General features: G+C 51.2%; 1 protein-coding gene across 4 annotated transcripts in view; it reads right to left on the reverse strand.

The window, feature by feature from the left end:
- The window catches only part of RAB3IL1 (RAB3A interacting protein like 1), a 22209-nt gene extending 9657 nt beyond the window's left edge, over positions 1–12552 (reverse strand). Inside the window, exons 1-5 of one of the 4 annotated variants that reach the window (XM_067295881.1) lie at positions 12486–12552; positions 6656–6887; positions 6056–6151; positions 4355–4432; positions 3493–3708 (exon numbers count right to left, since the gene is read on the reverse strand). In XM_067295881.1, the coding sequence (XP_067151982.1) occupies positions 3493–3708; positions 4355–4432; positions 6056–6151; positions 6656–6887; positions 12486–12496 (633 nt within the window). In that variant the 5' untranslated portion in view covers positions 12497–12552. Of the gene's footprint in view, positions 1–3492; positions 3709–4354; positions 4433–6055; positions 6152–6655; positions 6888–12077; positions 12377–12485 lie in introns of those variants that run through there. The other 3 variants (XM_067295880.1, XM_067295879.1, XM_067295882.1) reach the window with 3 other exon arrangements.
- Between the last annotated feature and the right edge of the window lie 13743 nt (positions 12553–26295).

The raw sequence follows: 26295 nt of genomic DNA on the forward strand, positions 1-26295 counted from the left end.
CCGAGAAGGGTGGGAAGAGAAAAGTTTGGTCAGAGGGAGAGATACCATATCAGAAGGCATCTGTTAGTGTGCAGGTAAACCTAGCTTCTAAACACATCTGCTTCGGCACTGAGAAAGGCTCAGACATCACAGAAGTATCTGAGGGAACCTGGCTCACTCAAAAGGTCTTCTGTCTCCCACCCATCAGCAGTTCTGCACCAGACTGACACAGCTATGCAGGTTTCTGGCAGAATAAACCCACTAGACACCGGCATCTCTCATCTTCCTCCAGGCAGGCCAGAGCCTTTGCTGCAGGAAGGCTGCCAGGCTACTGCTATATGGACCAAGTCCCCACTCAGCCCACAACAAGAATGACAAGAGCAGCTGAATGGCAAAGCACAGTGGCAATGACACCCAGGACACAGGAGGCAGAACCCTTCTGTAAGCAAAGGATTGCTATGCAAAAAGGATGAGTTGAAAAAACAAAAGAAAACAAAAAAAACAACAAACAGCCATCAGCAAGACTACAGTTAGCGAGTCCAAGTAACAAGGTGTGCCAGCCCTTTAAAGATCACTCCAAGTCCAGAACTTGAGTGTTTGGGGAGTCTCAGAAGTAATGGGATCTCTGGGCAGTCACACAGGCTGGCAGAGGCAAGCCAAGTGCAGGAAGCCAGGTCTCTCAAAGGGAGCTCAAAGAGCAGGAATAGATCCAGATTCCAATGCCTACTCATTCCCTTTACAGATGGACTTGCAAGTATTACCACTCCTCAGCAGCAAGGGAACCAGGACAGAGCTTGTTCCCCTCTCCTGAGCCAGCAGGAAGGTTGCTCCCTCCATCCTGCATTCCTAGCTGGCTGGAGATTCTCGGGGACCTGACATTTCAGCTCCAGATGGCAGCATCAGCCCAACCACCAACCTGACTGACAGAGCATCTCCTTAAAAGGCCAGCAAATCCTGTTAAAGCTGCTGAAAGGAGAAAAAAAATAAAATAAAATAAAAAACCCGCTGAGCAATACAGAGAATGAGTGAACAAAGCTGAGAAAGGTCTGAGTTCTAGCACGCTCGCTCTGTGCTATGGAGACTGCTCACCTGGTGCCGGGAGACAGCTTCAGAGCCACAAGATGGAAAAACAATTTGAGAAACAAACAGAAACAAAACAAAAATGGAGGTTAGCATTAAAGGAAGCTAGAACTGAAAAGCTGGGAGTGAGAGAGGCACATGGGTCCCACCCTCCCCAATCCTGTTCTCAGTACCTTGCCCAGCCTCCAGAAAGGTTACCTGCCGCAAGGACGAGGAAGCATCTGCTCCCAAGGCCTGCCAGCCTGGTTCATAGGTGATGTGGATAGCCTTCCCAGGGATGATACAAAGGAGCAGAGAGAGGAGAGCGGGTACCCCAGACTTTGAGGGCAGAGGAAGAGATAGACAGTCAAGAAAAAGGTTTAGAGATAGGCAAGAAAGAGAGGTAAAAAAACACGAGACAAACGGAAGACAAAGAAACAGGCTGAAGCCCTCTCCTTCTGGGAGCTAAGCATGCTGCTCAAGACATCACAGGGCACCAAGCCACACCTTTGGACTTCAGCTTGTGGTGCCATAAAGGGAACAGAAGTTCTGCCATTTTTAGGCTCAGTTTAAGGTGCATTTTTTTCCATAAAGCACTGAGTACTTACTCTCCAAATGCCAGGTTCCCTTTTATCACCTCTCACACGGGCCGTTAAAGAATTTGAGAGACAGAAGTTAGTAAGTTTTAAAACAAAAAAAGACACTCATCCTTAATATATAAAATTATTAGTCACTTAGGGAACTGTAGCCCTGGCATTTTAAGCCCCAAGATATCTGCAGCAGGTGGAAATTGTCTATACATAGAAATATGATCTGTAGCATTGACAGGTCCAGACTTTTAAGAAGCAAGTGACTTACAAGAGCTAGCATTTCTTTGAACACCACGAACTTTGCTGAGAGCTGAGCTGAGCTTTTGCTCTGAGCTGAGAATAGCCAAATGAACTACCCAGTCAGCAAAAGTTATCCCCGCTTACTGTAGGCACAAGGTGACTTCTACAGGGTAGTCAGTGGTTCATCTAACTCAGGGGTCTCAAGTTCGGAGCTCCTCTGTCCTGGCTGAAGAAACCGTTAGCATTGGGAGAGGTCACAGGACCTAAAGATTAAGAACTTTTCTTCCTGGCCCCCAAAGCAGCTTCTAACTGATTATGTATTTGACTCCAACTTCCAGGATATCTGGACTCTTCTCCACTTGACCAGAGGAAACCAGTGCAACACGGCTTTACAGTTACTGAGCTGATTTTCCCCTTGGCTTTCTTTCTGACATAGCCTTTGTTCCTCGTTCTGTGAGCAGACTTAAAGGTCTTCACCTCTTGTTGCTACTGCTGTCTCAGGAGAGGTGCTATAGCCAACACCGCCTGAAGCGTTTCGTCCAAACTCTAGCAACAAGAGCACTACATAGAAGCTGACAAGGCACATTCATTGAATTCATTGCCAAATGCTGAGGTTACCAGCGTTGCCAGCAGAGTCTTGTTTGTCAAGGTGCTAATTTCACTAACTGCCTTACGCCTGTTGTCCCCAGCACATGCCAAGTGACCAGGTGCCTCCCTGTTTCCCGCATGCTGCCTCAAGACAGAGGCCACAGCTCCAGAAAAATCAGCAGGGACATGTTTCCACCACCACCACCTTCCACTGTGCTCTCATTCATTTTCATTCTTCCGACCAAATGCCACAAGCAGTCTTCTTTCTGGTCCCTGGCACAGCTGTGCACACATCTGGCTAGTCCCAGCTGGAAAGGTTCTTCCAGTAGGCAGGAGTGTTATGTACACCCAAGGTCCCAGCAGGTGGGGAACAAACAGAAAAAATCATAAAAATCATTGAAGGGAATTAAACAGGGTTTGGTTGAAAGATATTCTCAAATGCCTTGTATGCTTCTCTGTCCCGCTCCAATAACATGCAGTTGGTGAGGAAGATAAACACTAAGTATGTGTCCTGTAGGAAGAGGAAGAACTGTGACATGCCCAAGAACAAACAACAGGAGCCAGAGACCAGAAGTTCATGGAGGAGTCCTAAGCGTCCAGGCCTGGGCTCCAACCATTAAGCCATACTAGGCAGAGAGAAGGAACCAAAGCCAATCATGTCAGAGCAGACAGCAGTTTCAACTGTCAAGATACAGCAGAAAACTGGCTTTCTACTCAGCAGCTCCTGACACACCCACTGTCAGCACTGCTAATTCCTGGATCTGCCATGCCCTTTGGGGATCCCTAAACTGCTTCCTCTAGCAGTTGTCCTGATGCAGCCTTGAATGCCGTTCCCAGAAGGGGAAGTCTCCACAAATGGAAACCCTCCAGAGCCTGGCTCAGCACAATTCAGGGAACAAGGCATGCTACTACTCACACAACTTCTCCCAACATTGAAACCACAGAGCTTTCCAGGAAGCCTCGCAGAGAACCCTGCCTTGGGAGGACAGTGACAGCAGCAGCTCCAAGGCTGATGGAGCAAATCGCCCTCACCAACCTCTTTGCACTCATGGCTGACTGGCTCTGGGGTCACGCTCTGGCTGGCAGCTGCGACCACCGCGCTGCTGGTGCTCTTGTTTCGGCCATGCCCTTTCCTGAAGACAGCTTTGGTGGGACTCTGAAGCTGTGGGTGCAGCTCCCGGTTTGGAGAGGAAGGTGTGGATGTGATCACCAGAGTCTTCAAAGCCGTCACCTCAGCCTGAAGCATGTCAATCTGAGGAGACAAGGCAAGAGTCCGCAGCACTTTCAGCACCTGCTGAGCCTGAAGCACCCCACCAAACAAAAGCCACAGGGAACCCTGCTGGGGACTTAGGGCTACAGACCCAGTCATGAAGACTTCTCCCCATTCTCCCAAACACCCACCATCACCTAGAATCTTAACTAGAGGAACAACAACATTTGGAAATCCTTTCCTCACCTCAACAGTCTGAGCACCTTCTGCCCCAGGCTTTTTTTAGACCCAACAACCCAGAAGCAATTTCTCTTTGTCCTCAAGAAGGAACCAGTTCAGCAGCCCCGTGATGCGGCTTAGTCAAGAAATTCCCAATCCCCCGCTCCCTACTCTCTCCATCCACAGAGCTGTGGCAATTAAACAGCAGCAGGTCACTTCTCCATGGATCCTCTGGCATCCATTCCTCAAAGGGCAGCTGGATCAGCAGAGGACTATAAGGAAGCCTTCCCTTCCCCCCCCCCCCAGTCATTGTCTGCTGGAGAGGGAGCAGAGCCAACACAGCATCTGAGGGAGGTAGAGCAGCAGACGCTTTCCTCTCCTCCAGCCAACAAACAGCACCATGGCAAGGCTGGGCAGGGATAGCACCAACCTAGCACAGAGATCAAGTCACAGAGAGCGCAGTTCTCACCTTCCCCCGTGCCTCCCTCAGCTGTTTCTCTGACGCCGCCTGTTTAGTGTTTGCTTCTCTCACCATCTTGTGCGCTTCCTGGACCAGAGAGAGTTTTAGTCTGCCTGCTGCAGCCCCAACTCGCAGAGTTCACTGGGCAGGCCGCAGCTCTGCCATATCATGTGCTCTGTGCGAGTAGGCAGGGAGACAGATGTCACTGCCACATCCAAAGGTTTTACACTGTCAGCTGCAAGGAGTCTTCCCCCAGAGCTCCCCAGAACAAGGCTCTCGACATCAGGGCCCAGAGTGCATCCCCCTTCTAGGAGTTTAGCTGGCTGAGTCCAAGGTCATCTCCTTTGCTGATAAGAGCTGTTGTGAAGAAAGTTAGAAGCAAGAGCTTGTCCCTCCTCCCCCCACCCCGGGAACTGCTTTAAAGCTGAGACCTTGCTGCTGGCCCCCACCTGTGCTACGTCACAGCCATGCAGCAGCTATGTCTGCACCCAGCCTCATTCCTCCACAATTCTGACACAGATCCGCTGGCTGGGCTTCCTGGCTTGACCTCGGACCTGCCTTGTCACTACGGACTTGCTGGGTGATCACTGGACTGCATCTGACCATGATCACTGCCTCTGGCCCCAATCCTGACCTGGACTTGCCGCTCTGCATCCTGGCTCCTCATTGGCACTGCTCCTGCCTGCCTTGTTCTACTGTGCTCCCAGCTCACCTTCCCTTGCAGAGCAGCAGGTCCTCGCTGCTCCCTGGCAGCACAGACGTGGCCGTGACATAGTGGAAGCAGTAACTCAGGCAAGGGCCAAACAGTAGAGACTCAGCTTAAAAGTAGCTCCCACGGGGAAGGGGGATCAGCTCTGGCCGAGGCCTCCCCACAGCAGCGTCTGGGATCACTCTGCCTACAGTGACCAAAGGAAGTGGGGCAGCCCTCAGCAGCACTATCGCTAAGTTGGCCCTGAGCCCAGGCAGCCAAATCTCCAGGAGGGGGGATGCTCTCAGGGCCCTTACATGCAATACCAGCCTGTGCCTCAAAGATGCAGCTGGGCTCTTGCCTTCTTCACTGCCCAGTCAGATCTAGAGATTAGAGCTGGTGGGAAATGGGATTTTGCCAGCATAGTGTTTGGCCAGAATCACATTTTATACGTACACACACACACACTTTTTTATATTTTATATATATATATATATATATATATATATATATATAAAAAAAACTACAAGCCCTCTGAACACTCACTGGAGCCCAGTATGCTGAGGACACTCCAGTTGCTCCTGCCCCAAGCAAGGGCTGACATGAGCCAGGGCCATGAGTCACTCATCTTTACTACATAGCAGCTTCTGTCCAGACCCTGCTACAGAGCAGCCACGGGACAGGGAGCCATGCTCGCCTCCGGCTATGGGCACCCCCACATCTGGTTTTGCTTGAGTTTGCAACCATGAACCCACACCTGCTTGTTGCGCTCTTTACGTCACACTACAGGTGCCAGGATGGGAGGGGAACACATGCAAACCCTCCCCAAGGAGCAGGTAAGAGCCCCCATGAGGATCTGCCTGCAGCACTGCCCAGCTCTGCTTCTCCAAGTGGGAAAGAAGAGGGGGAAGGAGGAAACTGTGGGAGCAGATAAGTATGGCTGGAAGTTCAGAAAAAGCCTACCTCAAAAGCGATGGAAGTGAACTTAGATTAAGAAATTATGGGAAGAGAGAGGGTGGTACCTCAAACAGACTAGCTGTTAACTCCTCTAGTTCCTGTTCCAGCTGTTCTCTGACTTTCGACAGTCTCTCACATTCCTTGTCCTTCAGCTTCAGCTCCTGTCAAGTGGATGGACAAGGATGCGTGAGCACGCTGCAGGTCCCAGCTGTGCTGATGTCTGCCTGCCCCACCATCTGTCAATCACACCCTTCCTCCCCATCACAGCATGGGTCCCAGCCCCAAGACTCCTGTCACTAAGCTCTGTACCACATTCACTGTCACCAAAGGCATCTCTCCATGAGTTGTGTAGGCTTTTGAGGTCAGAATTGCTCATTTGCCATTAGCAAAAAGGCTGCACAGTCAGCACTGCCTGCCTCAAGCTGCTTTCTGCATCTTGGACACCCCCGTAGCAGGTTTCCAGGACTACTTCGGACGTTGGCACAGAGGCTTTGGGCCAACCTAGCAACTGATGTCCTGCTCCAAAGCACTTTATCTCCTCTTCCACCTGCTCCAGACTGTAGCATACTCACATTTAGCACCTTCCCTCCCTCACCTCTAAGAAAACCCCACTTCCCAAGTCTGCACCTCCATCCTTGGGTGTTCTCACAAACCCTGGGCTTTACCTTCTGCGCTTTGTGCAGCTCTTCCTTCAGGAACTCGGATCCCTTTTCACGGATCTCCACTGAGGAGCTGCGCAGACGGGAGACATTGAGCTGCTCAGTGGACTGGCTCTCATCCCCACCTGGGTCCTGGCACTCAGCCTCTGGCTCCTCCTTGCTGCCTTTGGACAGCATTAGCGGCTTCCAGTGTCCCACAGCTGGTTGCTTCTGGCTGTCTTCCTCAAAACAGGCCTGGCTGTGGGGTACCAGCACAGTGAAACTTTACATGGGGGCTGTCTACTGGGGGGGTGATCAGCACACCTGCCAGGCTGATAAACAGCCTTGGAGGCAACATCAGGACAGGCTTGACTGGCTTTTCCCAAAATTTGAGAAGGCTGAGCAGCATTGCACCAAAAAGGGCACTCAGCAGCAAGCTCTGCTTGCTGGGGGAGCTGCGATGGGTCCCAACCAAAGGCACTGAAAAGGCTGTGGGCCAGTGTGCTGCAGGAATCTGACTACAGCACCTGAATGAGGGGCCAGAAAAGCATCAGGCCTCCTCCAAAACTAGGACTAGTAGCTGTTTCACAGCTGTCCTCTAACACTCCCAACACACCCTCCTCCAGGCTCCCAAAAGCACTAAAGTGAGGCCAGGAGGAAGACGGTGTATGCACAGGACACGATAGGCTTAGGGGACCTGCTTTGTGCTCAGCAGCAGTGCCTGGTCCTTTCCCCCTTGGCTGGGCTTGCTTTCCCTCAGCAGAGGCCCTTCTAGGAAGGGAAAATCCTAAACGAGTCAATTCCTCCCATCCAGTTCTTCAAACAAGGACTGAAAGAATCACCAGGGGAGCCTGTTAGAAAGCAAATTCCCAGGGAGATTAGGGTTCACATAGAGGTGGAGGAGCAACATTTTTTCCCCCCTCCCTTATCTCTGCATCATGCAGTCCCCAGTCAGGCAGCCAACCAAGAAGCCAACGCAGGTCTGAAGGAAGATCAAAAGCTTCCTTACTCTCAGCAAAAGCAACTTCTACACCCAGTCTCAGTCCAGTCAAACCCTGCAAGGGTTAGCGAGACATCTGATGAGCTTAGGGCTGAAATTCACATGCAGAGGCAAGGAGCCCAAGTGACAGGCAGCGCTGGATACTTACCATCACCTTGGTCCCTACCCCAGACAGGCAAAGGGCAGTGCTGCAGCCCTGCTCTGGACTAGGAGTGCTGGAATCTGATACAAGTCCACCCACCCTCCCCTCACCTTCACTGAGAAACTGAGGAAATTCTATCATACATTTGTGCCTCAGTTCCCCTATTCTGCACATGGACTCCAGGCAAATTTTGAAAGTTAGCACGGACATACAGAGTATGAGACTGAGCCATTTCTCTTGTGCCTCTTCCTAACAAAGCCTAGTAAATGCAGTGAACAGCACTGCATGCAGGCGCTGTCTCCCTGTTGAAGCACTTCACACTTTTGGTATGGACTGCTTACAGACCAGCAACAGAGAGGAAATGACTGTTTAAGATGAAGACTACTTCTGTCCTAGGATCTTCAAGAATCACACCGAATATAGTTTAGGACACCCAGCCTGAATCCCTTTTAAGAAGGGTTGGTTTTTCAACAGTGAGTACTTCCTTGCAGTCAGTTAATTCTGGACACACACAGCTTACTAGTCAAAGCAAAGCATCTAGCAACTCTTGGTTTTATCCCTCTCAACTGGTGTGTCCCAGATACTTTAACGCAGGACAAAGCTGGAGAACTCAAGCCTGCTGCTCCAGGAATCCCTCAATTTCAGAAGTACTACTCAGACACCCAAACTTTGGCATCATAAGTCAGCACACCTGCAGGACAGAGCACAGAGCAATGGGAGAGAAAAATAGACAGCAGCTGGCCTGTTTAGGACTCCAGTAAATACCCAAGGGCTTAAGTTCAGGGACACTGCTTCCTCAACTGAAGAGGAGAAGCAAGAAAAGACAGTATAGCTCACACATTCCCTAGCAACACCCAAGCTCTAACCCTCTTCACTGCAAACCCAGCCTTCCTTCCCCCCCCACTAGTCCTGCTTCAGAAGGGAAAGCTCTATTTTTAATTAAGTATTTAGCCAGTTTCCCACTAAAGTCCTCCACACAGCTGTCTAAGACAGTATTTCCATTGAGCTGAGACGAGCCCCTATTTCTTAGTTTCAGTGGCTGGCAAGTACAGACATATTAGAGAGAGTAAACCAGAAAAACACCCAGGACACTGCTCCCCAGTGCTCAGGATGACTTTGTCAGAAGGCTATCACAGACCCTGGAAGAGGCTGATGAATTTAGCAGGCTCTGCAGCTGATGAGGTCTGACAAGAGGGAAATGTAGGCTTGAATATCCCCATGATGGGGCACTGCAATCACAGCGTTGCCTGGGAGTGGGAGCATCACGCCTTTTTCACTCATTGAACTGTCCTCATGTGGTCACTAGCCATTTGAAGTCAGAGGGAGCGCAATCAAGTCTTGCATACGTGGAAGCTTTCTATCACGTCCAGCCACTCAGCAGCATGCACACACTGCAATTCAGATAAACCTGCTGCCATCTCTCTCTGTCACAAGCATTGGCTGAACGCTGGTGCTGTCCTCTTCCACACACAGCACCAATCCCTCTTCCACCGCACTCCTTCTGGCCGCTGCTTCTTGCCTACTGCCTTCTCCTGCACAGAAGCTGTCACCCACCAAGCCTCCTTCTACCCTGTAAGGTTCACCTTCTGTTCCTCCCTTTTTCCAGCCTCTTCTTTACCCTCTCTCCTGATCATGCCCTATCATCTGCACACCAGCCAAGCCTCACTCTTCCCCCTTGCTCTGGCCCCAGCTCCCCACACCGTACAACAGAGCGCAGACAGACTAGGGTTATCTTCTCAGCCATGCCCAGCTCAAGACAGCCTTGACCCTTTCTTCTGACCCAAATGCAAAAAAAGCAGTCAAACCAGGAAGGCTGTCTACTGACAGGCCTTCTTCTCCTAGGCTACATCACCCGGCAATAGCATGTGCTACTGCCTTTTCTACGTGAATTGCCCTGGAGATTATCCTCCCTCTCCTCAAAGCTGTACGTGAGCAAAAGCTGTCTACAATCATCTTTCAAAAAGGGAAGGAAGCAGCAGCCAGAAAACTGCCACCAGCTAATTTAGCTTAGGTACAAAAGAAAAACATGCGAAAAGTCACAAAAAGAAAACTCTTTGAATCCTACAAGCACGGAACCATCCATGGTGGCCATGCCATGCAAACTGAATGGCATTTTTATTTCAGCACTAGGAGACTGGGACATGCAGGTTGTATCAAAGATTTTGCCAACATCTTCATTAAGCATGGACGAGCGAAAGCACCAGAAAGATGGTCACACAGCAGTGCTGGAAGGTAAGAAAGAATAGAGAAGGAACTGGAGTCCTGTTGACTCCACCCTGTTCTACTGAACATCCACTGGAAAGTTCTAGAAGGGGAGGTTCATCCTGGTGATAATGCTAAATTTGGAAGTGTGGAAAATAGTATTAAAAGGGTACCTGAGGGAAAAGGAAAAGGCAAGGAAAATTACTTTCAGCCAAAGGATAAAGAACAGCCAGTGCCTCCAAGCAAAGATAATTCACATCGAGCTATTCAGCAGGCTGGAACTGCTTGATAAAAAGCAACGCACACAAACAGAGGGATGTGTCTGAATGAGTGAGCCACGACCAACAAGAACTCCCGGCTTGGACAGACATCTGCTGTTTGAGGCCAGTCAGAGAGAAAGAGAAATAGCACTACATGGTGTTCAGACTGCAGAGCCTGCTCCATCCAGCTGGGCTGCTCTGTTGGCACATTGGTTAATCAGAGGAAAGGCAGAACTGCATAGAAGAAATAAAATGATTTAGAACACTCAAGATTAGCTAATGTGTATCACTTACCTAAACAGTGACATCACTAATGGGATAAGGAGGTCTCCAAAGGCTCCAAACACTAAGGAAGGGGAGGGATTAAGCAGCAGAATGACCCAAAGGAAAGGAATGAAATCAATCACAGAAAGGTGGAGACTGAATGAGACCAATCCATCCTTGCCACAGAGATCAGGGGAGGTCCTCTGCAATGGGTTTGCCAAGAAGTGGGGGAAGTGTTCCAGAGAGGTCTGTTCGACAGTTAACCTTCTCCCAAATGATGTAGTGGAAGCACTCTCTGCTGTGGTCTTTTGAGATTAAACTAAGTTACAGAGAACACATCTCTCCAGATACTTCTGCATTAGGTGGGAAAGAGACGCTATGGGGCCGGGCCAGTCTTAGAATCTCCAGTTTCTGTGATCAGAAAGCAAAGAGCAGAGGATGGAGGAAAAGCTAAATTCAAACCTGATCAGCTGGTAAAAAGTAACAAAAAAAGCAAGGACAAAGAGCAAGGGAAAAGGCAGAGCTACACAAATCAAAAGGAGCATTTCACAGTCCGCTAAGCTACCGAGACAACCAATCTACCCCTTATATATTACAGGAAGAAAAAACATTGTTTCTTTATGGCTCTCAAATTCTCAGGTGAAAGTTGTCTGTCCTGGGAGGCAAGTACTCTAGCATACTTCCACATGCTATGGAAGAAAACTGGAGGACACAGAAGAATGGAACTGTCCCACCCACACTGCCTCCGTAATGCCAAGGGACCTAAAAACCTCTCCTGAAAAAACACTCTATCTTCCGTGACAGAACGCTGCAATTCTCCACTCTGTGCAAACAGAGTCCCCCAGGACGCCACCGCTTTGCTGACTCCAGCCCAACAGAGCCCCTGTCTCCACTGTCCTGCTGGGGCTTTGAAGTACACCCCCACTGAGACCAAAGGACAACGTATGCTAGCACCTTCTTTCTATTGCTCATCTGACTGGAGGCTACATTCCTCAGAAAATCCTCAGTATCATATTCTAAAGGTCCCCCCCACACAAGAAATGCAAACTTAAAAAAAAAAAACAAAAAAACCACCCACTACTTTCTAAAGTTGGATTTTGTAGAAAAGGCAAAAAAATGTGCAGGATCCGCACTTTTTCCAGCGGGCCCCACATGTTTCCTCTAATGCTGATCTGACAGGACTGTTTCCTGTATGAACAGCCTGTGGGTCTTTCCAGGTTAAACTCTGCTGCTCAAGCTTATGCAGAGAAGCTGGCTTTTTTGTCCCAATCACTCGTCACAACCAGAGCGAAAGCCCGACAGTCAAAAGAACACGGTAACCCCCGACTGTAGCGCGTGCCTGAGATGAGAGCACAGATGATATACTGCACTGCCACTACCTGACATGCTTCCTCAGATAGCATTTACTCACCTGCCCCACCAGACAGTCAGTAACAAACTTCTCAAAAACGTTTACCTTGGCACAACGCATGCTAGCGTGCCACTAGAGCGTACATCTGCCTCAACGGACAGCAATCAGCCACGGCTTATAGCTGAGGATCGCCTCGGAGCAGCTAGTGCCGCTGCACTCCGTCTCCTTACTTGGATTTCATGTCACACAGTGTGCGCGCACACACGGACATCGCACATCTGGACGGTCTTTAGAGGAGACCGAGCCTCGAGGCTGTCAGGCGCAAGGATGCAAGGCGTTAATGCAAAACAAGCGAACCCAACGGCAAAACTCAAGCCGGCTCCCGCGGCTCGGCGAAACGCCTCTGCCCCAGGACGCGGGCTCGGCCTCGGCACCCCTCTGATCCCCGGACCGGCCGGCCGCTCGTCAGGGCCGCCGGCTCCCCCTTCCCCTCAGGCCACAAAACCGCCGCTGCCCTGCGCACAGCGCCTGCGGGGCGGCCGCCCGGCCCCGGTGCCCGCAGCCCGCCCGGCCCCGCCGTCCTTCCCCCGCCCGGCGCTAACGGCTCCCGCCCGGAGCCTCCGGGCTCCCAGACCTACCCCCGCCGCATGCTGGGTCCCGCCGCCGCCGCCGGCACCGCACCGCAAGGCGCCGCTCCTCACGGCGGTGGCGGGGGAGGAGCGAGCGCCGCCCCCGCCCCCACGGCCCGGAGCCCTGCCCGCCGCCGCGGCTCTGCGGCACCGCCTGAAGGACGCGCCCGCCCTCCCGCCGCGGGGAAAGGGGATGGGGGGAGTGCCACGTGACCCCGGCGCCGCTCCAACGGCCGCAGGCGCGCGTGCGCCTGAACGGCACCGCCCCGCGCGCAGCCCCCTGAGGGGGAGCGGGGGGGCCGCGCCGCGCTGCCGGCGGCCGTTGGGGGGGCGGTGGCGGCGGCGGCTGACCATGCCTGGCGTCTCGAGAGGCGCAGCGGCTGCTTTTTAACGTGTTTTATTGCTGTCGCCGTATGGGAGTCTTTTCAGTTGCGCTATGTCGCAGTTAACGTCCAGACTCGGGGTGCGAGCCAAATCTGGCCCCAAATCCGGCCCCTGTGCCCGCCCGGCCTTTCCTGCAACCCAGCGCTGGCTGCGCTATGGGCAAAGCTGACAGAGAGGGGCTGTATCCTCACCCTGAGGGGCGGGTGGGGACGAAGCTGTTCTCCCCAGGTCACTGAGAAATGCTCCGTCCCAAGTGGAAATTCAGCTGCTGTCTCCGCAGTTGACACAAGGTCATAGCTCCCAGAGTAGGTTGGGGACACAGAAATGGATCTGTACTTAAAGGCAGGGTGTTTCCTTGCCCAGGGGTAGGACAACAAGGTTGCAAAATACAATGGTTTTATCAGTCTTGTCATACTTAATGTTTTCCTCCAGCTTTTGGAACTGGAAATCATGCCAATCTCAGCTCTTAGTAGTAGAAACTAGACAATGTTTCTAGACCTTCTGATTGCAGGGAAGAGTTTGAAAAGCCTATGAAAGGCCCAGCAGATAGATATCAAAAACACAAATCCAAGAATTTCTAAGTCAGTGTCCTGATTTTGTGGGTCCTGACTCATGATATCCAAGGTGTGCACCGCTGGGGTTAGTGAAAAGCCTTCCTATAAAGCCAGGCTTTGCAGAAGCATCCTTGCTGTGATGCTGGTGCAGGGGAAGCAGCTGTGTGCAAGCAGATCTCACTGCAATTGCAGATGGCACAGCCGGAGGGGCAACCGCCAACCCCCTCATGCTCACCTCATCCCACCTGGCATGGAGCGTCCCCTCAGACTCCTGTTGAAACAGCTCTGTGGGTTCAGTAGGAAAGTCTGGAACATAAAGAAGCAGTAACATATAGGAGGGGGAAAGGATGGGGGAAACCTAGCTGGTGGCAGCTGCGTGGATGGGTGGGAGAACTGGCTGCTCCTGCTAGCGGCACAGTCCAAGGCAATGCTGGGGCGGGATCAGTATTTTTAAACTCTCAGCATCCAGGGAAAGCACTGGGGTTTCCATAACCTTACTTGAGTGAGACAAGTTGGCCTAACTGCTACTGAGCTTTGGACTTTGGATACCATGGCCCTGATTTTTAGCTAGCTCATCCTTGCACTCCTGGTCTCCGAGAGGCTGAGTGAGCAGGGCAGCTGTCCCAATAGTCACACAGCCACACTGATTTACATCCTCTCTGCAAAGCAGTGGGAACGCACACCACTCTCTGTCCACTCATTCTCCTCCCCCCTGCACCATCACACGTGTGGAGAAGCCTCTTTGCCCAGGGCGTTACCCTCAGGCAATGCTTTTTCCTGCCTTGCCCTGGCCTGACAGCACAGAGGGGCAAAAACGTTTAGCCCCAGAAGTGAGCACTGGATGCCTGGGGCATTTGGGGAAGACCAAGCCACGCTGCAGCAAGCTGCTGAAATCAAAAGGAGCTACGGTTCTAGCAAGTTCACCCTCTCCCTGAGGCATCACCTACAGGCACACAGACAGCTATCACTGAAGTGCCTGGCAGGCTTATAGCACCTTGGGTTTCCCCCAACCCAGCAAGCTGCCCCAGGGAGCGCATAGTCTGTTGTCCACCCCTGCCCACCAGGAATAAAAAAGGCAAAACACTCCTGCTGTTACCCCAGTCCCACAGTGGCTTCCACAACCACCTCTGGATTGACAGGACTGCAATTTTGGCCAGCAGTGCCGCCACTGGACCAGAAGTTATCCCTGCCCTCACAGGCCACCCTCACAGTATGTTTTCCCCCTCAATCCTTCCCTGAATTCTTCCATTGCTTCCTATGTTGCTGCTACCCTGGGCTTTCCTCCACGCTGTGGTATCCCCTCAGAGCCTTCAGACACAGGGGCAGCTCCTCCCCTGGCCTCAGCTGCCCCCTCTCCTGCCTCGCTCCCAGACACAAGGCCAAAGGCAAGCAAGTTAGACCCAGCGATCCCTGTGTCCATGGCAGAGCCCTGCTGTGGATACCACATGGGGGGCAATTCCCTGTTCCAGCCTCTCCTGGGAGTCCATGTCACCTACAGCATGGCTTGGCAGGCAGTGCCGCCCCGCTCTGCCTCATGGCTGGGATCCAAAGTGACAACTGAGGCCAACCCCATGCTCTGAAGTCCCAGAGCCCAGTGTCTCAGAGATTTATCCCTATGGCTGCAACCTTTGTTATCTTCCAGGAACTTTTGGGAGGAGGGGAAAGATCTTCAGCTTTGCAAGACAGCATTAGAACTAATTAGTCCTTGTAGCTATTAACTCCAAAGGCCTCGTTAGCAGGGACAGAGGGACCTCAGATTGGAAAGGCAGAACTCCTTCCAGGACATAACAAAGGCAGGAAGGAAGAGCATTGATAACACAGACAATAAGCATTAAGAGAGGGTGAGCTGGGGATGCTGAATCCAAGCCCTGTGCAGAGATACCTGCACCCAAAGTGCAGTGTGTGCTCCCCAAAGGACAGGCAGCTCCACGTTAAAGCCTGGACAGACACTGGGTCCCTCCATAACCAGATGAACAGGGCAAGAGCACAGAGGGGTGACCCAGCAGAGCAAAACCAAGCTCACATCGCTCCCGGGCTGCAGGGTATTGTTCAAGCTGCCTTGAGGCAGGAAAAGCTGCTGCCTCCCCCATGCCTTTGCACAAGGCTAACTGCTCCCAGGGAGCTGGACCTCCAGTGTCCAACCCATCAGTTGGTGAGATACACGTACCCCACTCCCTTCTCTGGTATAAAGGGAGGCCAACAAAACCACAGACAGCATTAAAGACTCAGTGTAGTTGGAAGCTCTGACCCAGCACTTTTGTCTGGCACCACGTAAGCACCTGGCTCTCTCCCACCTCATTTCCCATTTATGTTTCACAGAAGCTGAAATATCTCTGACCTCTCAGTAGTGAAGCGTCATAAAACCCATTTTGCCTCCTGCAAGGCTCCCAACAAGACACAAACCCTTGCAGAGTCCCTGTCATGGTACCTCCCCACTGCCACAGACATTTTTAATCACCCCCCTTTTTGTTCTATATCTCATCTTCCCCGTTCCCACTACCCCTGCTCCTCACTCATACCTGGTCATCCCCAGCCTCTCACTTCCCTCCTCTCACAGAACAGTTGAGGTTGGAAGGCACCTCTGCAGATCATCTAGTCCAACCCTCCTGCTCAAACAGTGTCACCTAGAGCATGTTGCACAGGACCCTGTCCAGACAGCATTTGAATATCTCCAAGGATAGAGACTCCACAACCTCTCTGGGCAAGCTGTTCCAGTGCTCAGTTACCCTCACAGTAAAGAAGTTTTTTCTCACGTTCAGATGGAACTGTCTGTGTTTCAGTTTGTGCCCGTTGCCTCTTGTCCTGTCTCTGGGCACCACTGAAAAGAGTCTGGCCCCATCCTCTTTGCACCCTCCCTTCAGATACTTATACCCATTGATAAGATCCCCTCTCGGGCTTCTCTTCTCCAGGCTAAACAGTCCCAGCTCTCTCAGCCTTTCCTCATATGAGAATTGTCTTCTTTTCCTTCATGTGCTTGGAAATAGCATCCAGGACTAGCTGCTCCATCACCTTTCCAGGGATCAAGGTGAGGCTGACTGGCCTGTAGTTCCCTGGGTCCTCCTTCTTGCCCTTTTTGAAGACTGGAGTGACATTTGCTTTCTTCCAGTCCTCAGGGACCTCTCCTGATCACCATGATCTTTCAAAGATGATTGAGTGGCCTTGCAATGACATCAGCCAGCTCCCCCAGCACTCTCAGTTCCAGCTTGCCAGGCTGCTGGCCTCCCTCATCACTTGTTCCATGCGCTCATTCTCCCCAGGGGGATCCAGCCCTGTCCAATCCTCATTCTCCTTTTGTTTCTCGTCATCCCATCTCCTCCGGGCAAAGAATCATCTTGCTAACGCTTTCTCTGTCGTCTTGAGAGTCTCCCATGAGGGCCCTTGCTCCCCAGGGCTCCTCTTTCACAAAGAAAAGGACCCTCCCTGCTCCCCAAACCCTTCCTCAGGCTTCCTCTGACCCAGGGACACCAGTTGCGACACCATGCTGACCCTTCTTATCGCCCACCCCAGAGCGTCTACACCTGCAGCTGAATGGATTGTAAGTGCAGAGCAGGACTCAAAATCCTGAGTTTCATGTAAGCAAGGTGCAGGGCTGCACTATGGAGCAAAAGCAGCTCTCCAAGTTCTGGTGCCCTGCCCAGCACAGATGCTTCCCAGCTATGGGAGAGGGGTCCAGGTCCACTTTGGTCTGCTCACAGATTCAAATCCTACCACAAAAAATGTCGCAGGCCATGAGAAGAAGAAGGAACAAGGGGTTATTTTAGAGCCTGGAAAGCTGTACTGGGAGCTGCACCCCTGAGCCAGCAAACCCAGACCGGATGTTATTGCCTTGAAAATAAAAGGATCTAAAACGCCAGGCTTCATCCGCCCACTCGCTCCCCTCGCTCTCTCATGCCTTGGCCAGCTGTGCAGCATGTTTGCTCAACTGGCTGGAAGGGCTTCAGCAAGAGTCCTCTGGGATCCCTGGGTCTAGGATCTCCGAGTTCAGGGAGGGGATCTGCCTTCACAACAAGACAAACTGCAGCCCCCATTTCAGGGCAATCAGGGTGAAAGGAAAAGACTGAAAGCATAATGTTCAGCCCCCAACTGCGAGCCAGAAGAGCAGAGAGGGCTAGCCTGTCGGGGCAGCAGTGCCCCATTGCTCAGAGAGATGCTGGCTAGGAACAGTCATGCTGTAGCACTGTGCAGAGACCCACTGGAAACACTGCTGATTCCTGCCGGTTCTCAGCTGCAGACAGCTGACAGGGAGCAACCCCATGCCTAGCATCTTTTGGAAGGGATCAGCCTGAACCCAGGGAAAGAGAAACCAGATGGAAAAGGAAAAAGAGCAGCTGGAAAACCCAGAGAGAGAAGAGCATCCCTTGGCTTTTTACTAAGGTCTTCCTTTCTGCAGGGTGATTTGGTTACTGTTTATCCAACCAGAAACTTCTCAGTCCAGCATCCTTCCCCCAACATTTGCAAGGAGGCAATGACAATCCTTAATCCCCACCATGCTGGCTGAAGCAAGGAAAGGGGGACCCAGCTAAGGACTCTTTCCTCCTTTTTATGCTTGTACAAACTGAACTCAAAATTCAATAAAACATCGAAGGGGGAGGTAGAGATATGTCACCCTGTAAACTCTCCAGGCCCCCAAAGTGAAAATACAGGGGTTCAGGAAGAGACTGGCACACAGAGGAACAGAGTTGGAAGGAGAAACAGAGCCTGGTACTGAAACCCCAAAGCAATAGATAGGTGTAACGCTTTCATACTGCTGAGCTCTCCCAGGCAGAGATTTATCTAGATGTATCAAGGAGTGCAGGCAAAAAAGTCCAGTGAGGTACAGTCTGTCTGTCCATCTCCTGAGTTATTTGTCCAGGATTTCCAGACATCCCACAGCTTCATCAGTGCCATCCCAGACAAACAGTCACTTATGCACATGCGTGTCAGCTCTGTCTCACAGGAGAACTGAGCTTGGTGCTGCCAGATGGCTAGAAAAAAGGTATAGGGACTTGGCAGAGACATGGCGCCCTCCACTACAGCAGTGAGTTCCCTTCTCCCTATATCAGAACAGCACATGGTCCGCAAAGAAAGCAATTACCACACTGAGCTCCTGAGTGCCAGCCAGGGAGCAGGCAGCATCCTTAATGAGCCCCCAGCTCTCAGGGTCCTCCCCCCCAGACAGCACTGTATTTGTGATGGATCCTGCAGCATAAAGGGGAAGAAACCTGAGGGTCCTCACAAAAGCAGTGACAGCCACTGCATTCTTTTCAAAGGTTTGCAGCCAGCTCAAACCTCAGAGTAAATCCTGCCTGTACAAAACAGTACTTCCTCAGATACTTTCCGCAGTACTTTGTTTTTGTTTTACATCTGCTTGCCAGCTGCCTCTCCATCTCTGCTCTCTCAGACTGAAACAGGAGAAGGGAAAGGGATTTCACTAAGCTTTGGGTCCCACCATGTCCTTCTGAGAAAAACACTTGTTATTCCCTGGGGGACTGTGAGGAGGGCACCGTCCCCTCCCCAGAGACAGCTGCGGCTAACAAAATTCACTCAGTGCGCAGAATGGGGCTTTAGGGTTCCCACAGAGGGGCTTCATTTCCCATCACAGTAACTCAGTCCACATATGTAAAATGGAGATATCGAGAATGATTCCAGGGCCTGCAAGGACGCTACGAGGGCTGTGAGACCAGACATGTATGTAAGGGCCCCTTCACTTCTTCCCCTGCTTCTGTGTAAGGCAGGCTTTCAGACTGCCATTTTGCTCAAGACCAGGAAGGACTGAGGCCACAAGGGACATGAAAAGAGACTCAAGCAGCACTGCCACACTGGTAGCCACTAGTTATTTCCTTTCATAATAAATCCCACAATTTTTTTTATGCATTTATTACAAAAGCTCTGAGCCACATGAGCTGCCAGCTGAGTTACTCTCAGAGGAGGGCAGCAGAGTCCCCCAGATGCCAGCACATCGCTCTGTGAAGATCCGGAGACTTGAGGTTTTGCTGTTTCCTGTTGGAATGCCTGAACCACTGGGGTAATTTCTTTGGCTGGCCCTCATCCACGGGGATCTGGAGGAAAATCCAGTTTCAGGGAGCAGCAAATTCCCAACAGCTCCAGCAAATATCTCACATGAACCATTTTTGTCCCATCACCCTGTGGGGGATGGGGGCCCAGGCATTGGGGCCATCAAGAACAGTCTCAGCCTGCCCACCCACAAATTCTTCCTCTCCAGAGACCTTCCTGAAGGGGAGGCCCAAAACCTGGAGCAGGGCCCTTGCGTGGAATCCCTGCTTGAAGGCTGAGGGTGGACCCCTGTGCTCATCCCCTTCCAGAGAGATAGCAGTCAGGGAACCACGTGAAGATTTCTTGATCTCCCTGTCTCTCTGCTGGGCTCTGCCCTGGCAGAGGTTCTGTCCCTGTGCCCTCTCAGCACTTACCCCCATTCAGAGCTCTTTGGGTGTTTTGAGACTTTTTTGCTATCTTGAGTCACTTGGGGACTACATCCCAACCTCTTACTGTGGGACAAGCTCATCTTTCTGGCGTGCCTGAGATCCTGGCCAAAAAAGGGCCCTTCAGGAGAAGGCCTCATCCTAAGGGTGAAGTTTCAGGGACCTTGCAGCAAGCCCAGCTCCGTAACAGAACTGATAACGGCAAGGGACCTGCTGAGGATGACAGCAGCCAGGACCTTCGGCAAGACCCGGGCACAGTTCTCTGCCTCTCCTCCAGCCCAGACAGATACCACTCATGCAGGGGCAGATGTGCCAGTGCTGAACCAGTCCCCTGCTTTGCTGCTGGCCCAGGGCAAGGCTTTGGAAAGGGAGGACAGCTGGGGTATTTTGCTCCTGGTAAATGCTTCTTTTTACCCCTGAGCTGGCAGGTGCTGCTCAGTGACAGTGGGGATGGGTAGGCACAAGGCTACATGCCCCATCAGATGGGTTTATTGCTGTTGAGCCAGTGAGGCAACCCCCTCATTCAACAGCCTCTGGCCACCGATAAGAGTGCAAGCAGCACACACAGCCCTATCTAGTCCCACACCTTGAATGCGAGACTCTCCCAGTGGCCCTCCCTGTGCATGCGCTTCTCCCACCAAGCCGCTATCTCCCACAGCAGAAGCATCACACTGCAGTTTCTCTTCTGCACTGCTCCCCCACCTGCCTGAAGCAAGTCATCCCTGTTGGGGGGGCTCCAGGGCCAGGGAGCTGCAGCCACCCAGTGATGGCAGGGGGTTCATGCTAGAGGGACCCTTATAAGGCCTGGGTGCTCCAGCTCCATCCCTTTCCCTTGCAATTATACCTGTTCTTACATATAGCATGGGAGATGTAGCAACTTATCCCTCATCAGATATGAGCCCATGTACTTCTGCCCGTCATGTAATCCAGTACAGAGCAGTCTCGGCCCAGAGAGGCGTCCATGTATTTGGTGGCAGGTAGATCAGAAAAGAGTCCCTTCCTTAGACAATCAATGTCTAAGAGCAGCAATGCATGGATGGGGTTGCCTATTGGAGTCCCCCATTCCCACTCATTTTCATTATGGCATCCTGAGAGTCCATGCCAGCAGAAGCCTGCCTGGGTCAAGTGCTCTGCAAGCATGAGCAGCAGCATTCAGTCTCAACAAATTCAGTGGAGAAAAAAAAATAAACAGACAAACAAATAAATAAATAAATGAGAGAATTGTTCCCATCATTTTGCCAAAAAAGGGATTGGGACCAGAAGGCAGGTAATTCAGCATACTACAACCTACATCAGAATTAAAACCTGACCTTAGGTACTGGCACTGAGTCCTATGCTTTAAACCATCATCTCCTGACTCTTGAGAGCAATTCCCAGGACTGAACCATAAACCCCAAATTAGACAGATACCAGGTGGCATCTGCTGAAGCAGCGAAAGGACACTTCCTCTTGTCTAGGCTCACAGAGAGCAGAAACCCACAGCTGGGACATGTTAAACCCTAATGTTGATGATGTTAAACATGAAGTGTCCAACACATAAACGCAGAGGGACTGGCAAAAGAGAAGGTAGGTTATTATGAGAACTAGCTCCTCATTTATCTTCACTGAAGACTTTGCTGCCTTCTTGCTGGAAAAAAAAAAAAAATGCAAAAGCACACATTGCAACCCCAGGGAGCCTCACTGAGGAGCCTGGGTCCTCAGCTACTCCTAGCTGTGGGAATCTCCCCTTCCCATAGCAGAGTGTTGTGTGCTTTGTGCTGCTGGCCTGTGCAGCCACAATTACACAGGACAGTCAGCAAAAGCCCACAGTGGTATCACAGCTCATGTTGTTATCTCAGCACAGAGGGAGCAGAGTCAGACCAGTAACGGGCAAAAACATACCAGCTGAACAACAGCCCCTGCCTTATACCCAGAGGCTGCCCAGATGCGGGAGAGCTCCCACCCTAAGGAGCTCACACTCCAAGGTCACGCAGCATGTTGTACATGCAGGACCCCAGCTTCTGCCTTGCAGAGCAGCCAGACCCAGGGAGAAGTCCCAGGCTCTCATGTGTTTGAACAGCATTAGTACCTAAGGATGTTTTTTTCGGAAGCTGGCTAGACAGCTCTCTAAACCAGAGAGGAGTGAAATGCCAAGAAAGGTAGTGTTAGGAGGCAAAAGCAACTTCTCCAGTACATCAAGGCAGTGCGCTCAGGCTTTGCCGAGGAGGAGCCACAGTAGCCAGCAGAGCCCTCCTAGACAGGACTGCATATTCTTCTCACTCAGCACTTCTCCCACCCTCAGGCAAACCTCCTGCATGTATCAGGACAGACCTATGCTCCCCTTTCACAGTGGCACACAGCTGGCAAAATGACAGAGACCAGGAGGGTCAGAGCACACCTGTGAAGTTGGGTGCAGGTGCTGAGATAGGGCCACATCTTGGCTTAAAGCTCTCAGCAGCTCATTGTCTCTAGGAGCTTGTGAAAGCTGTAGCAGCTCTGCAGACACTGACTGGAGGAAATATAAGTGTCTAGGTGGCTTAGGCACACCAGGGGTTAGTGGGAGCTGAGCAGCATCTTTGGAAAGGCCACTGGATTCTGTGGGGTGGCATTAATTACCTAAAGTGATAAAGAGGAGCTTAGTAGCATCAGGAGAAATCCAAGACATAGGACCATCCATCATGACAAGCTGCCTCATCTAGGGTGCAGCTCCCTGCTCCACAGGCATCCTGATGAAATCTCCCTTCCTTCCCCACAATCCTGCCATGTGCCTGGCCTTACTCACTTGTAACAGAGTGATACCGCTTACAGCTGCACTCCCACCCCCATATTGGCAGATAATATTACCACGCCCGATCACCCCTTGGGCAATAGAGACAAATTCCCAAACAAGTGGGCAGAAAGGGGATGGAAAGACACAGAGGTGTCCTGAAGAGTTGTGGGTTAGGCAAAGCTGGTCCAGGAGCCTGTCTCGCACTGCATTTCAAAAAGCAAAGCATTTCATGTACCATACTGATCTTGACGGATGTATGCCACAGAGAAGCTAAATTGGTGGGAAAGGACCTTGCTTCAAAGGCTCACGGAAGAAAAGTCTCTTAAAAGTGAGCTTGACAGGAAAGAGAGGATCCCATACTGGATGGGGGAAGAGAAAAATGGTTATGGTTGTGAGGGACAGCTTAGAGATAGAAGAAGGAATGAAGGCTTGAGGGGAGCCTTGTGACTGTAAGCCCAGGAGAGATGGAGGCAAAGAGTTTTCTGGTTTGGGGACAAAGATGAGGAGCTCCATTTCCCAGGGCAGCATGCAAGGAAGGGGAGTGACAGCCCAGAAGCACTGCCGGAGAAGCAAGTGGCAAAGAAAGTGAACACACAGAAAGAGTCTCAGAGTCAGTGGCAAAGTGGAAGTCCCCAGCACCCAGACCACAAGTTGGAAGAGATGACAGACTCACCCAGGGACAGAAGAGACCATGAGGAAGGTGGGGGAACACTACAGAGAAATGTCTGCTGAGATCTGGAGAGAGCATGAGCCAGGTGTTTCCAAAGGAGACACTGAGTACAGAGGGGGGTCACACAGATCCAAGTAGCTAGGAATACACAGGGAAGAGAGGGCCATGCAGCCCCTAAGAGGGACACATTTTATAGCATTTGTGGAAAATTCCAGCCCTACCTAATCTCCTGGAGCTCCTGTGAGATCGTGACACAGAGAGAGGGACCAAACAGGAAAGAATTAGAGGAAAATGCCTCCCTTCTGGCAGCCACCACGGCTGTGCCAGGAGTTAGCAGCAGCAGCTGCGGAGCAGCCAGCCCTGCCTCCCCCTCCTTCGGCTGCCTCTATAAACACACAGGGCTTACTCAGAAGATTAGAAGGGAACAGGGCAAAAGACAACAGAGTCTCTTTTGTAATGAGGAAGGATTATGGAATCAAGTGACCAGCTGCAGCTCCCAAGTGGGTTTCAGGCTCCTTAGTGCACCGTGTCTGTCAGGTTCAATCCCCCCATGAGCCAAGGGGGTAAGAGAAGGCGGGCCGTGGTGTGGGCCACAAAGGACCCAGCAAGGACACCTGCAGGACCAAACTTTCACAGTCTCCAGCGCAGCTCAGGAGCCCATGACTGTAAGTATCTTGTCCTCACAAGAGTGGACAGATTCCTTCAAAGATTAGCTGATTGATCCATCTATCTTTCTATGTGTCTGTGAACTCATCACTCCTTCTCTCACTCCATCTCTCCCACTGTATCTATTTGTTCTCTGTATTTGCAGCAGGTGCTCATGTCCGCTTCTGGTGTTATGCTGTGTGTAACGCACCTGATACAGGCAAATCTGCCTCTGTTGCTTTCTGTTGTGGGCTCTTGATTGCTGTGGACTCCTACAGTCTGATTAGTGTCAGCTGAGCTCCAGAGCCGAAGATTAGTCCAAACAGATCAGCCAGGCTGATGCAGGCAGTGACTGGGAGCAGATGTGCAGAGACAGCGGCACCGCGCTCTCCCGCAGCACCATGGGGAGCAGCCTGTGCGGGCTCGCACTCAGGGGATGGATCTTCCTCCCCAGATGACTCTGGTGTGCCAGTGCCAATGCTGTGGTGAGCCACCTCACACCACATACCTCAACCACAAATGGTACTCGAGTGTGCCAGCTGCCAAGTGACATCCCAGGGCACTCCCGCAAAGACTGGCAGACAGACTAGGAACTGCCTTCAGGGCTGGAGGAAAAAGCACTCGAAAAGCCCCATATCCTGTGCCTGAGCAGAACTGCATGGAGGTGGGTGACATCCATTATTTACATGGACAAGAGCTGAAGTTTTCCATGTTTGGTAAAAAGTGAATCTGTATTTGAATTACGCAATGAAAAGTCTCCCTGAGCACTTTCAAGACCCAAAGCATAGAGAATACAGCCAGCTTCCTGTAAGCGGCCCCCAACAAGTTTGTGTGTGTTTGCATACATTTCTCATCTGTATAGCTCATATGTGTGCAGTGCCTGGGGCAGTTAAAAATACTCCCCTAAATTCCATGCACTGGCCAGAAATACACATGGAAATGGCACGAATGTACATGAGGCCCTAGCGAAAGGCACGTCTGTGCAGCTGGGGAGCTCTTGGCAGGGCAGGTGCCAGCTCTGCCCATCTGATATGGGATGGGGGGACTCAAGGAGGGTTATAAAAGCGCAACCCAAAGGAGGAGCAGCTCCAAGAAGCCAAAGCCAGGACAAATATGCTATTTGGTTGAAATAGCAAACAAAACAGACTTTGCTGTTTTCCCACATCCTCTCCTCAGAGCACCAGCTCACTGGGACCTGAGTTGTCCCCACCTAACTGTAGGCTTTTCACTGAGATATTTAAATTAGAAGCACGGATCCAATCTCCCATGCCCTCAGCTGCTGCTACAGACCAGTAAGTAAGTAATTGCCCCCTGAAATGCTTCTTTGCCTCCATCATTCAGGGAAAAGCCCAAAGCCTCTGAACTATTAATGTTAGTGCCTCTGTTAGATAAATGTCAATGTAACATCCTGGATTACATACTGGTCTGGTTAACTACAACTTCATATTATGTGAATGTCAGTCTGGTTATTAACTGATGATAAATAATTACTTATCCAGGGTTAGGCTAGAAGTCTATGCACTGGGGTCACTGCCTGACTGTGAGGCAGCTCACGAGCCTGAATGCCTTTTTCCTTTCAGCCTGATTTATTGCGAAACATATGGTTGGAGGAGAGGGGAGGTGAAGTTGTTAAAATTTGTGCTCCGTGAGCCTGGCCAAACTTAGTCTCTCAGTCTCAAATAGGGAGGGTGGTTCTGCCTGCAGGACCAGGACCAGCATAGTCCAGACACAGTCCCCAGCTCAAATTTAGAGACAACTGTACTTGTTGGGCAGGTATTACAAAAATTGTCAAATTTCCAAAGGTACTTCCATCTGGGTCAGTACCAAGAAATCTCTTTCCTGGGTTCTTGCTTTCCTTTGGTTTTTTTTTTGCCAGCAGTAGTCCAGGAAGATACTTCCTGACAAGCAGGTTTGCAGAAACAGCTTATTTGAAGTAAAAACAAGAAAAAAATTCCAGTAAGCAACTTTGGAATTTGTGACCTTGAGAATTAACCTTAAACAACCATTTTGTGCAAGAGAGAAGTATCATGTGGACGCTGTCCACTCCAACCAACCAGCTCCACACTGACAATCAAACACTAAAAACTGGGGCTCCACCAGCAAGTATGTTCTCTGTCATTGTAACCAGCTCACATGCAGTTCATGGACATGGGAAAGATGGAAAGCTCATCAAAATAATTGCCCACCAGAATTTTTTTCCTGGTCTCTATCCCACTCAGTCTTACCTGTATTTTGATCTCACCTCATTGTTTCTGTCCCTTTTTATTACTGCCTTATTGCTTCCTTCCTTCCATTGTGCTTGCTTGTTGGGACACTGGGATTGTCCTTGTCTCCTCCCTCTCTGCAGGCTTGCTGGCAGACTCAGCATCTCCTTGTTTTGTCTCCACCAGAATCTGCA

This window comes from Apteryx mantelli, chromosome 4 (assembly GCF_036417845.1).
Source record: "Apteryx mantelli isolate bAptMan1 chromosome 4, bAptMan1.hap1, whole genome shotgun sequence".
In the NCBI taxonomy this organism is placed as follows: domain Eukaryota; kingdom Metazoa; phylum Chordata; class Aves; order Apterygiformes; family Apterygidae; genus Apteryx; species Apteryx mantelli.